Raw genomic sequence first — 14,119 nt, forward strand, 5'->3', positions numbered from 1 at the left:
TATTCTTTGTTTTGTACAGATGGTAATCATCCTACTGCTTGCAAGGCCAACAATGTATGTATATATTAACGCTTGAATTCTTAAGAAGATATAAAAGAAAGTGAAAACAAAACAAAAAGAGAGAACAACAAACAAATACATACAGGTGTGAACTGTGAATGAATGTACCACGCCGTGATTCCCTCCAAATAATCACTTTTTTTTTTTTTTTTTTAGAGGAAATAGATAGGAAAATGGCTGGTTGCCAGAACAAAAAGTTAGAGGATCAGAAACTCAAGGTGACTCATCAACGTAAACAACGCAGACAGGTTCTGAACGCTCTGATAACAAGACAACACTCACGTAATTTGTGAAGGTATTTGAGAGGTGAAGGGGAGGTGAGGTAAGTAATGTCATGAAGCCAAGCCTGTCAATTCACTTCCCTGGTAATACTGCACAATGTATAACAACGTTGTAAAGTTCTTCGTCATGATTTCATCATGCCAACTGTAACTATTTTTATTTTTGTGGTAGGTACGCTTTGGGTTTTACTTTTCTATCAGGCGGAACGCGCCCCCGCAATTGTGACAGAAGCGAAAATGTTATCCTACCAACCTCGGATACTTCTCGTCCAAAACGTGGGGTAACGATTGCGTTCATTCTATCTTTTCTATGTAATTTTAACTTAAGGCAAAGCTACCTCCGCTTTCCCCCACCACCCGACCCCTGCCTAACGATAAATATGTTAGTCTGATAATGATACTTCAGCGTGCATCACAAATATAAGAAGGTAGGAATAGCATGGCACACGAAAAACGCAAGGTAGCAAAAAAAACCAATCTGTTCAAAGTAGATAATTGGTTTGACTTTCTTCGCGTATGTCAAAGTTGCAAGGTTTTGCCTATTGTGATTTTTTTGTCGATTTTTCATTCGGCCCTTCCGTTTTTGTCTAGTCGATTTTGAGGGTACCCTCAATTGAGCGGCGGTCACGTGATCGATGTAAAAGAAATATTTAATCCAAAAGGTGATCCTGAAGGTTAAGTGAACGGCCTTAACTGGCATATAAAGTTTTAATGAAATGACACGGGGATTAATGCTTTAATTTGGGTTTGAAATTTGTTGCAATAATTATTTGGCCAAGTTTATAAAAGCTTTTGCTGTTGTTGTTGGTTTTTGTTGAGTGTTACGAAATGTGATACACTGCCCGGTAGATGTTTGCTTACTACCACACTTCTAGGAAACGACATAACGAACAATGAGCAGCAATAACAATTGTTGCGGATGCTTACCGAATGTGTGCATGGTTGTGTAACAAGTAAATATGTTGGTCATTGTAAATGCTGTGAATAAATTATACGAACGCGAACAGGAACTACAACCGACATAATATGGGTAATTCTCAGATAAGTTTGCAGAATTCCAGAAATGTGTGTTGGATTAAAACTAACACTTTATATAGCCTGTCAGGTAATACAAAATACATTGATTATCACACACTTATCAACTGCACCAACTTGGGCCAACAAGAATGGAGCGAGAAAGAGAGAGAGAAAGAAAGAGACAGACAAGCAGACAGACAGACAGACAGAAAGAGACAGGAAGAGGTAGACAGAGAGGCAGACAGACAGACAGACAGACAGAAAGAGACAGGGAGAGGTAGACAGAGAGGCAGACAGACAGACAGACAGACAGAAAGAGACAGGGAGAGGTAGACAGAGAGACAGACAAGCAGACAGACAGACAGACAGAAAGAGACAGGAAGAGGTAGACAGAGAGGCAGACAGACAGACAGACAGAAAGAGACAGGGAGAGGTAGACAGAGAGGCAGACAGACAGACAGACAGACAGACAGAAAGAGACAGGAAGAGGTAGACAGAGAGGCAGACAGACAGACAGACAGACAGACAGACAGACAGACAGAAAGAGACAGGGAGAGGTAGACAGAGAGGCAGACAGACAGACAGACAGAAAGAGACAGGGAGAGGTAGACAGAGAGGCAGACAGAGAGGCAGACAGACAGACAGACAGAAAGAGACAGGGAGAGGTAGACAGAGAGGCAGACAGACAGACAGAAAGAAAGAGACAGGGAGAGGTAGACAGAGAGGCAGACAGAGAGGCAGACAGACAGACAGACAGAAAGAGACAGGGAGAGGTAGACAGAGAGGCAGACAGACAGAAAGAGACAGGGAGAGGTAGACAGACAGGCAGACAGACAGACAGACAGAAAGAGACAGGGAGAGGTAGACAGACAGACAGACAGAAAGAGACAGGGAGAGGTAGACAGAGAGGCAGACAGACAGACAGAGAGAGAGAGACAGGGAGAGGTAGACAGAGAGGCAGACAGACAGACAGACAGAAAGAGACAGGGAGAGGTAGACAGAGAGGCAGACAGACACACAGAGAGAGAGAGACAGGGAGAGGTAGACAGAGAGGCAGACAGACAGACAGACAGAAAGAGACAGGGAGAGGTAGACAGAGAGGCAGACAGAGAGGCAGACAGACAGACAGACAGAAAGAGACAGGAAGAGGTAGACAGAGAGGCAGACAGACAGACAGACAGAAAGAGACAGGGAGAGGTAGACAGAGAGGCAGACAGACAGACAGAGAGAGAGAGACAGGGAGAGGTAGACAGAGAGGCAGACAGACAGACAGACAGAAAGAGACAGGGAGAGGTAGACAGAGAGGCAGACAGACAGACAGAGAGATAGAGACAAGGAGAGGTAGACAGAGAGGCAGACAGACAGACAGACAGAAAGAGACAGGGAGAGGTAGACAGAGAGGCAGACAGACAGACAGACAGACAGAGACAGGGAGAGGTAGACAGAGAGGCAGACAGGCAGAAAGAGACAGGGAGAGGTAGACAGAGAGGCAGACAGACAGACAGACAGACAGAGACAGGGAGAGGTAGACAGAGAGGCAGACAGGCAGAAAGAGACAGGGAGAGGCAGACAGACAGACAGACAGACAGACAGAAAGAGACAGGGAGAGGCAGACAGACAGACAGACAGACAGACAGAAAGAGACAGGAAGAGGTAGACAGAGAGGCAGACAGACAGACAGACAGACAGAAAGAGACAGGGAGAGGTAGACAGAGAGGCAGACAGACACACAGACAGATAGAAAGAGACAGGGAGAGGTAGACAGAGAGGCAGACAGACAGACAGACAGAAAGAGACAGGGAGAGGTAGACAGAGAGGCAGACAGACAGACAGAGATAGAGACAGACACAGAAAGACAGAGAGAGAGAGATTGGCTGTATCTTGGTTGAGGGCCCCAAAGGGGGGGTATCATCACGATCACGGGAAGGGAAATTTTAGCTTTCACGATCACAGTTACCTTGATTTTTGTTTTCACGATCACAAGCACCTTGACGAATAGAGGATCATAGAGTGATACAGCTGTGAAAAATGTACGTTGAAAATAAAATGCTTTGCAATAATGCTCATCACGATCACGAAAACAAATGACGATCACGATCACGAGTCTTGATTTTTTTGTCATCACGGATCACGGGCAAAGTCCCATCACGATCACAGAAATGGAAATTTCGGCAATCACGGTCACAGAAAGGTCAAAAAACGCCAATCACGATCACGATTTTAAACCCTTTGGGGCCCTCTTGGTTTTAAGATGCATTCAACCTATTTGGTGATGCAGGACCAATTCAAATGTGTTTAGTTTCTCAGTTAACATTGGTGGTTTCCATGTTTGAAGCTATTTACATTTGAGTCTGCTAAAGTTATAGGAAGAAGGTTGTAAAACGCCCATGTCGTTTTACAATTGTTACTTCCATTATTGTTTACAAACACAAAATCTCCCTTTAAAAGTGAAACATCTTGTCCAGTGAGGATATTTCGGAATAAAAGGTCTGGGTTAAGGCGGCGACAAATTTGGAGAAATCTATAAGGTTACACCCTAATTTCTTTTGTGCTTTGAATACTCTATATAATGAACTTACATGTGCTCAAATTTGGTAATGATTTCACGCGGGGTTATTGTGTTAGAACGCTTTTGCAACTACATTTATGGTGATTTGATCTTGCACGGCTTCGACAATCATGGCTTTCAGCTTTAAAACATAGTTTAGGGACAGCTTTAAACGTCGCAGTCCTCAGGGAGGGTTCCTTGGCCTCAATCTACAGGGACTGTTCAAGAGACGTCCTGAGAGCACCCAGAGAGAGAGAGAGAGAGGGGGGGGGAAAGAAAGAGAGAGAGAGAGAGAGATGGGGGGGAGAGAGAGAGAGAGAGAGAGAGAGAGAGAGGGAGAGGTGGGAGAGGGAGATAGAGAGAACAACAGACAGGTATGCGAGAGGTGGGACGCGTACCGGGCCCTTTTTTCTGCGTGAGATACTTTTGCAGAATGTTTCAAATCCCCGAGCTGGCACTCTGCCAGAAGTGTTTCATGTATAGCTCCCCGGATGTTGACCCGTAATGGGAATGGCAACATGGTCTATGACCAAATAAGGATCGAGTCTCGTGACTTTCTGTCGAAGCGGAACTCTGCAAAGAGACTATAAATATTCAAGGCACAGGGCAGTCAAATAATTCCCGACAGCAGCCGACCATATTGCGAAGTCTAAGAATCTTGCAGCATTCAACTGTTCCAGCCCAGAGCCAGATCTTCCAATCTTCAACGCAACATGTCGGATACTACCGTGAGTATTGGTTTCAGAAAGATATACACGGCAGCGAAAGAACGCAAACGTTTGTTGGTGTGTGGTTTTTTTAAAATCTTTTTAATGCTCCGATTACAGTTCATGGGTTGAACTGACATTTCTTGATGACTCCACGTTATACAATAATTATGTCCTGACCCTGAGCCGAAAATTCATCTCAAACTCTTTCAGTAGAGTGTTCAAATTTACGCACGACATGGTGGTCTTAGATGAAAAAAAGACCGTTATGTATTCATCGTTTAGGATGCATTTAAAACGGAAATTTGATTGAAATTATTTGCTGATTGGTTGGTCGCATGTAGAACACTTGTCATGAGTAAGAACGGATCAGCGAGTACATGCATGCTTGTCAGTGTGTACATCAAACGTTTTGGAATTATTGAAATTCACCATTAGCAATATGTTTCTTGAAAAACATATATTTACAGTTTCGGGGTGATTTAAATGTTATTAAAAAAGCCGTCGCTGCGAACCCCAGCAATTTTGAGTTAGTGAATCAAAAGGTGCTCAGACATGGGCACGAATGAAATTTGTGGACGAGGGATAAAAAGTAAAAGGATTTTTTTTTCTTAAAGTTGGTACCGTAAAAATGTTGTTTTAAAGAAAGGTTAGTTGAGGAGGTTTAAGAAAGCGTTTAAGGTTCTGCAACTGAAAGAAAAACAGAAAATAAGTTTCGAGGGATTATTAGGTGGGCTTTGAAACGAATGAAACACGGGTCTTCCCCAGGATGTGACAGAAAAACAACTGGTTTTATGAGAAGATGAAAACAAGTCGCGTGAAGCGATATAAAAACATTTAGTCAGTCGTTATCAAACAATAAGATCAATAACCAAAAATACAGTCATCGCCGAGAGTACCTTCAGATAGTCACGGCTAACCCGAAGACAGAGGCGTGTCACGCTCTCCGCGAAGCATGCGACCATAGTACCTGTTTTCTTCCATTCTGAGCACAATTTTAGAGTAAACATGACATATCTATATATTTTTGAATTCAGCAAAAGATGAAAAATACAATGCGATCCTTTTTTAATCTGTAACGGAAAATTCGATTTTAATGACAGCTTTAATGAGCAAACTTATTATTTAATTTTGAAGCTTCCAAGCTGAAATGCAATCCCATAGTCCAGACTTTGTCGAAAATTGCTTGATCAAAATGTCAATCAATTCGGTTAAAAAATGAGGGCGTGACAGTGCGGCCTCAACTTTCAGTAAAAACCGGATATGACGTCTTCAAAGATACTTATCGAAAAAATGGAAAAACAATCCGGGGATATCATACCTAGGAACTCTCATGAGAAGTTCCATGAAGATCGGTGCAGTAGTTTTATCGGAATCGTTCAACATCCACACTCATACACACACACACACACACACACACACACACACACACACACACACACACACACACACACACACACGCACACACACACACACACACACACACACACACACACACACACACACACACGAAACATTTAGTCAAAACTTGACTAAATCAAAAAACTAATACTATTTATTAACTCTTGGCAAAGTCTTTAGCACTGAGAGCATTGAGTGGTATTTTCAGCGCTATAAATGACGATCAAGTTGTTGTTTTCTTGGAAGGCATTAATACTTGTGTAGTGATTAGATTAGATAGTGATAGATGATTTGATATTTGTTTACCAGTTCACTCCCTTGACCATCCTAAGATATCTTAGGATGTCTCAATACGGAAATTCCATTTGGCGTAATTCAAGAGACAAGCCGTTCTATACACTCACAATAAAAACACAAAAAGTGTATTGAATAAACTATCGTTGCAGGTTCAAACATTTTAAAACATGCAATGATTTGCTTGCTATGCGCATAGATTTCCTGAGGTATTTTGGGTACGCCTCTACTCTGTTCGCCATTGTGGCAACCTTTCGCGATTGATGTTCAGGAACCTTTGCAAGCCGGTATCTTAGAGTGCTCAGTGGGTTCATCTGCGCAACATGTCACTGTTTTGAGCCAGTATGTGTTCCGGTTTCTATTTTTAGCTGGGCAGCTCTCGCCCCCTTTACACTTCAGCAGTGATCTGTGGTTCTATTTTAATTAGAAAAGCATTGAAATCGCTTCCTTTTTAACCATAGCGATACATATTTTTATTTGATCATGATTTACGTTGTCATTTTCACAAAATCGTTGGTTGTCACAGTCTAGCATCTTTTGTTTACATCATACTGGCGGCAGTCAGAGAATCAATGAGTCTGTGCACTGTTTGAGTGCAGGTGCACACAAACCAGTGGTACTGAATACAGACACAATGTCAGACTGTGAGCATTCAGTATTGCTGTCTTAACTGTATATAGAAATGGCATGGGATTAAGCATAACGGTCATGTTTCAAATTCATCCACCGAAACGTCTTTCCAGTCTTTTGATCTTATAATTCCTTTTAACTGTTAGTAAGACATGTCATAATTACCTGACGAAATGAGCATAACATTTAAAATGTTCATGCCATACCCTAATGTCATCATTTTCAGTAATACTGTGAACTGGTAAGAGTTAATTCAGAAACCAGATTTGCTTGTAGCAGCTACAAAGCTGCCTTCGATTCCATATCAACAGATTTTATATTGTATGCCTTTAAACGTTTTAGTTTTGGAAATGTTGTTGTGAAATTGATTGAGATATTGATGAAAGATTCCAAAGGCTGAATATGTGTATGATTGTTTATTTGGTGAGATACATTGTTCTGAATGTTTAAATGCAGTTGTTGATTATTTTAATTATTTTTTTCGTATTTTTATGGCAACAAGTGTTAAGGGATTTATAAGTAAGGAACTGCTTTAGAAGGTAGGTTTATTTGTGATTATGATTTAAGGTAAGGGGTTTAGCATGATGAATATCAATAAAGAATTCATATTAAAATATAAGAAAAGGGAGTGTTGTAATTGTTAAAAATATGTGTTGTACAGGAGAGTGTATAAATGATAACAGAATTATAGATTTGATTATAAAAAAGGACCAATGAAGAATGCCGTAAAAAAACAAAATTGAGGGCAAAAAATGAAGGATTGGAGCAGCCTGCATGCAACTGACGTAAAATAAAATTAAAATAAAAATAAAAATGAAAAGACTACTTGGGAAAAAAAAGGAATAAAAAAGGAAAAAGAATATGATCCTGGTTGAGTCTTCAACGTCTATCAGTCAAATGAAATACATCTGTGTTAACCTCTCTGGCCTGCGTACTGGTATCAGCACGGGCAGATCAACATGACAATAATCTCTACCTATGATGTTGAAATCGAACTGACAAGAGTGTAGCCTAGATATCTGTGGAACAAAATCACAAAATGCACAACACATATTATGTTTCCATATAGTTGTGTTTTCACACTGAAACGTGCAATGTGCAGCAATGTGCAGTAGTGTGCTGTAATACGGAGCAAGGTGCAGCAAACGGGAAGGACATCTGTGTTTGCCCAAAAGACGCGCCCGTCAAAGGGAGGGGCATGATGAACGTGAAAGGCGTGTTGTGCTACGATCAAGAGTATGGACCAATTTGATTATTGCAAACGCTTTTGTTTGTTTGTTTTCTTTGTAGTGTGTGTGTGTGTGTGTGTGTGTGTGTGTGTGTGTGTGTGTGTGTGTGTGTGTGTGTGTGTGTGTGTGAGTGTGTGCGTGTGTGTGTGTGTGTGTGTGTGTGTGTGTGTGTGTGTGAGTGTGTAAATATTATTATTGTGTGAGGCCCTCCAATCCCAACACCCGAATTACCCCACGTGCTTATCAGAATAGCATTATAATTACGTATATAATAATAATAATAAGAAGAACATTTATATAGCGCTAAATCAAAAACTTTCGTTAAAAAGGCTTGCTCTAAGCGCTTGACATCTAAACTAAAACGTCATTCACACTCTTTACAATGATGTACAAGAACTTCATGTCACACTCTTTCATTCAGTATAGCACCATTCACACAGTTGTTGGGGAAATATATACGTAGGGGAAATCGGGTGTTGGGATGGGAGAGTCTAACACAGCCCTATATTGATTATTGGTCTATAGTTCTATGCAAGTCGTTCAACATCGTTTATATATACGCGAGTGTACTTCTTTTATGTTTATCCGTTAAATCGCTAAAAATAAGCTTTTGATGCTTGAGTACAGATCATGAATGTCAAATATTGTACAGGGTGACCCACAGAAATGCTAATGAGTTATATACCGGTTGGCCGAACTATTTCTGACCCTCCACCAAGAAATGAGTCGCATGTCACCTGGCGCGGTTCTGCGCTAGGCTTAATATAACAGTCCGGGGAGTATCTGGTAACAGTGTGAGGGTCACCTTAGTCACAGGAAAATACCTCAAACAGTTTTTGCTCTTTTCTAAAACGGTTTTCACCACTGGATAGAGCATAAAAAAACTCTTTAGGAAAATGTAAAAATATGAAAATCATGCAAAGGTGACATGCGACTCATTCCGTGGTGGAGGGTCACATTTCATATTATTTTGGTGTACATTTACTTCAGCCCATGCGTGACCGGTGCACCAAGATGCATCCCTTGCCCTCCTCAACTCAGCATTGCGGAGACTACCGTGAGTATTGGTTCAAGGAATATATACACGGCAGCAAAAGAAAGTAAACATTTTTCAATTTTCTCATGCTCCGATACAATTTAATGAGTCATGATTTTGTGAGAGAAAAAAACCCGAAATGCTTCCAGTGATTAAGGCTTCTTCTGAGACAACACGGTTATTTTGTTTATGTGTATGCATGAAGTGAGTTTTAAAATAGGAGCGGCACATGCTAATACATTAAGAGGCTTAATTAAAACGGGAATGTTGTCATCGTCGTTTGATGCCTTACCAAAACCTCACTGAAGTACGACATAGTGTACATGCATGTACTGTCCATGTTTCCTGCGATCATGCGGTTGCAAGCAGGCCACACTGGTGCTGTTCTGTTCACATACTACTTTCAGTTAACTTACCTGCGAGAGTCAAGTCCCAAAAAACATGTCCGAATTGCTATCCTACCCACTCTAGATTTTTTTAAGTTACCAACAATCGTCTCGTTTCTTGTTCTTTCGTTATTACATTTAGTCAAGTTTTGACTAAATGTTTTAACATAGACGGGGAATCGAGACGAGTGTGGTGGTGTATGTATGTGCGTGTGTGTGTGTTTGTTTGTGTGTGTGTGTGTGTGTGTGTGTGTGTGTGTGTGTGTGTGTGTGTGTGTGTGTGTGTGTGTGTGTAGAGCGATTCCGAGGAAAGTACTGGACCGATCTTCATGAAACTTTACATGTGAGTTTCTGGGTATAATATCCTTAGACCATGTTTTTCTTTTATTCAATAGATGTCTTTGATGACGTCATATCCGGCTTTTTGTGAAAGTTGAGGCGGCACTGTCAGACCCCCATTTTTTGATCGAATTGATTGCAATTCTGGTTACGCAATCTTCGACGAAGCCCGGACTTTGCTATTGCATTTCCGCTTGGAGGCTTATAAATTAATTGATGAGTTTGGTCATTAAAAATCTGAAAATTGTAATTAAATTAATTTTCTGATACCAAAAACATATATATATGTTATATTCGGATTAAAAACAAGCTCAGAAAATTAAAAATATGAACATTTGATTAAAATTAATTTTCCGAAATTGTTTTAAAATCAATTGCATCTTATTCCTTATCGGTTCCTGATTCCAAAGACATTTAGATATGATATGTTTGGATTAAAAACAAGCTCGGAAAGTCAAAAAGAATACAGATACAGAAAAGCATGCTATCCTGCTCTACGCAACCACTACCGCGATGTGGTCAATTTCACTGCCTTTTCCACGAGCGGGGGACTGACGATGCTATACGGTCTTGGTGAAAAAATGCAGTGCGTTCAGTTTCATTTTGTGAGTTCGACAGCTTGACTAAATGTAGTAATTTTGCCTTACGCGACTTGTTTCTTCTTTTTTTCGGTCGATTTTGTTGGTACTCTTATTTGGGCGGTGTTAACGTCTGACCCGTTTAAAAGAAATCTTTGATCTAAAAAGTGAGCCAGACAGCCAAGTTGACTGCCTTTCATGGCGTGAAAAGTTTGAATGAAATAACACGGGAATGAAAGTTAAGTAGGGGTGCAATATTATTTTACAGGGGTTAGAACGCATCCCATTTACATTTTTTTTGTATTAATAAACGAGTTATATCATAACAAACGTTCAACATAAAATAGCATTCATTTATGTCTTCTTCTTACATTTAGTCAAGTTTTGACCAAATGTTTTAACGTAGAGGGGGGAATCGAGACGAGGGTCGTGGTGTGTGTGTGTGTGTGTGTGTGTGTGTGTGTGTGTATACGTAGGGGAAATTGGGTGTTGGGATTGGAGAGTCTAACACAGCCCTATATTGATAGTGTGTGTGTGTGTGTGTGTGTGTGTGTGTGTGTGTGTGTGTGTGTGTGTGTGTGTGTGTGTGTGTGTGTGTGTGTGTCTGTGTGTGTGTGTGTGTGTGTGTGTCTGTGCGTGTGTGTGTGTAGAGCGATTCAGAGTAAACTACTATACCGATCTTTATGAAATTTTACATGAGAGCTCCTGGGTATGATATCCCCAGATATCTTTTTCATTTTTTCGATAAATATCTTTGATGACGTCATAACCGGCTTTTTGTAAAAGTTGAGGCGGCACTGTCACACCTTCATTTTCCAATCAAATGGATTGAAATTTTGGCCAAGCAATCTTCGACGAAGGCCGGACTTCGGTATTGCATTTCAGCATGTAGGCTTAAAAATTAATTGATGACTTTGGTCATTAAAAATCTGAAAATTGTAATTAAAATTATTTTTTTTATAAAACGATCCACAATTACCTTTATGTTATTTTTCATCATGTTCTGATTCCAAAAACATATAAATATGTTATATTCGGATTAAAAACAAGCTCTAAAAATTAAAAATATAAAAATTATGATTAAAATTAAATTTCCGAAATCGTTTTAAAAACAATTTCATCTTATTCCTTGTCGGTTCCTGATTCCAAAACCATATAGATATGATATGTTTGGATTAAAAACACGCTCAGAAAGTTAAAACGAAGAGAGGTACAGTAAAGCGTGCTATGCAGCACAGCGCTACCGCGCTAAACAGGCTCGTCACTTTCACTGCCTTTTGCACTAGCGGCGGACTACGGTCATTGTGAAAAAATGCAGTGCGTTCAGTTTCATTCTGTGAGTTCCACAGCTTGACTAAATGTAGTAATTTCGCCTTACGCGACTTGTTTAAATGTTACATCCTCAAGAGTAAAGCCATGCGTCGAAAATCCCCACACATTGCATTACACAGATGTGCCCACATGGTTTTGTTCATACACTGACACGTGCAATGTCCAGGTTCCACCAGCGATCGCGACGAAAATCGATGGTGACCAGAATGACCTGCTGGTCAAAGGTAAAGGTGTCATTACCATCACAGGCGTGGTGTACTACGAGAACGCAGATCAAGAGTGAGGACCCATTTGTCTGTTTCAAACGATTTTGTTTGTTTGTTGTTGTGTATTTAGAGTGTGTGTGTGTGTGGTGGGGGGAGGTTGTGAGTGTGTGTGTGTGTGTGCGTTTAGAGTGTGGGTGTTTGTGTGTTTGTGTGTGTGTATATGTGTGTGTGTGTGTGTGGGTGTATGTGTATGTGTGTGTGTATGTGTGTGTGTGTTTGTGTGTGTGTTTGTGTGTGTGAGGGTGTGTGTATGTGAGGGTGTGTGTATGTGCGTGAGTGGGGAGTGTGTGTGTGTGATGCCCCGTGATTTGTACAAATGTTTTTACAATTTGTAAAATGTTTTACATTTGTACAAATCACGGGTCAACAACAATGGTTTTCTTTAGACAGTTAGTCAGTTGCTTACATAGTGAATTGGGTTTCTGTCCAACTCCAGTCTCATTGGGAAATTGATTGAAATTTAAGGTTTTCCATCTACCTGTGTGACGCCAGCAAACCCCAGAAGTCGCAGAACTCTCCCCTCATCTTCACCGTCAAGTTCCGCAACGGGCGAAGAAATGCAGATTTCGTCACTTTGCAGTCGAAGGCAAACGGGAATCTGCAAGACCTGCATGCTCACAAACAGAAAATGGGAATCAAACATGCACGTCGTTTTGCAGTTTCCTTTCATGTGAAGCCAACAGACATTGAGGTAAGGAAATAGCAATACTGACAATCTACTTCACTACCGCACTACTACCGGCACGGTTGGCCTAGTGGTAAGGCGTCCGCCCCGTGATCGGGAGGTCGTGGGTTCGAACCCAGGCCGGGTCATACCTTAGACTTTAAAATTGGCAATCTAGTGGCTGCTTCGCCTGGCGTCTGGCATTATGGGATTAGTGCTAGGACTGGTTGGTCCGGTGTCAGAATAATGTGACTGGGTGAGACATGAAGCCTGTGCTGCGACTTCTGTCTTGTGTGTGGCGCACGTTAAATGTCAAAGCAGCACCGCCATGATAATTATGGCCCTTCGTGGTCGGCTGGGCGTTAAGCAAACAAACAAACAAACAAACCGCACTACTATACTGACGATGTTTCTTTTTTTCCTTATTCTGCTCAGATTTATGTCTCCTTCAAAAAACATTGCGGAAATACAATGACTGTGCCGTTGCTTGTGCGTGTGTATGTGTGTGTGTGTGTGTGTGTGTGTGTGTGTGTGTGTGTGTGTGTGTGTGTTTGTGTCTGTGTCTGTGTGTGAGTGTGTGTGTGTGTGCGCTGGTGCATGGTACAAAATGCTGACCCTTATGAATGTCTACACTGTGTACAAACTATGTCGAACGATTCAAAAGTTGTGGTTTCTGATGCGATCTAGGTTGTGGTCAACGGTTGCTGGAAGGAAACTGTTCATCGTCAAGTTCGGATGGAGAAAGCTGACTACATCGTGTGCCAGGGTGAGGGTCTGAACATCCACCGGGTCAAGGTAATATTCGGCTCCTGATGATCTTCCACCTAATCCTGCCTTCACTCCTCCTCCTGTCATTCCTCCTGTCATTCCTCCTTCATTCCTCCTGTCATTCGTCTTTTCCTCCTTTATCTCCTCCACTCCTCTCCCCCCTCCCCCCCCCCCCCCCCCCCCTCCGTTCCTTTTATCATCCCTCCTTCTCTTTCTCTCCTACTCCTTTTATTCCTCTTCGTCTACTTCTCCTCTCCTCCACTCCTCTTCTCCTCCTCTCATTCCTGTCTCTTAAATGCGTTTTAGCGTACTCTATTTAGGCAACTTTGTTGACTGTTGCAAGTGCAGGATTTCAAGTTTATATATTCTTGATCAATTTGAACGGTCATTTCGTCAGGTTGTTTTTAGCATAAACCTCCCTTTACCCCATTTCCCATCTAGGTATTTGAAAGAATATTATTCTTGTGACAATTTTAAAATCGAAATTGTTATTTCTTTTATCAGTTTACATAACAATTACTGATTGAAATATTCATAGTCGACAAAATGAGTGTGACATTTCTCGTGAAACTAACTGCACGTT

At 41.2% G+C, this 14,119-nt stretch overlaps 1 protein-coding gene across 2 annotated transcripts in view; it reads left to right on the top strand.

The window, feature by feature from the left end:
* Positions 1-4,476: 4,476 nt before the first annotated feature.
* The window catches only part of LOC138975215 (uncharacterized), a 10,847-nt gene continuing 1,204 nt past the window's right edge, over positions 4,477-14,119 (top strand). Inside the window, exons 1-7 of one of the 2 annotated variants that reach the window (XM_070347866.1) lie at positions 4,477-4,634; positions 8,041-8,092; positions 8,144-8,174; positions 9,158-9,224; positions 12,005-12,117; positions 12,570-12,795; positions 13,456-13,563. In XM_070347866.1, coding sequence (XP_070203967.1) covers positions 4,620-4,634; positions 8,041-8,092; positions 8,144-8,174; positions 9,158-9,224; positions 12,005-12,117; positions 12,570-12,795; positions 13,456-13,563 — 612 coding nt within the window. In that variant the 5' untranslated portion in view covers positions 4,477-4,619. Of the gene's footprint in view, positions 4,635-8,040; positions 8,175-9,157; positions 9,225-12,004; positions 12,118-12,569; positions 12,796-13,455; positions 13,564-14,119 lie in introns of both variants that reach the window. The other variant, XM_070347865.1, reaches the window with a different exon arrangement.

The sequence above is a fragment of the Littorina saxatilis genome, linkage group LG9 (genome assembly GCF_037325665.1).
Source record: "Littorina saxatilis isolate snail1 linkage group LG9, US_GU_Lsax_2.0, whole genome shotgun sequence".
NCBI classification, from domain to species: Eukaryota; Metazoa; Mollusca; class Gastropoda; order Littorinimorpha; family Littorinidae; genus Littorina; species Littorina saxatilis.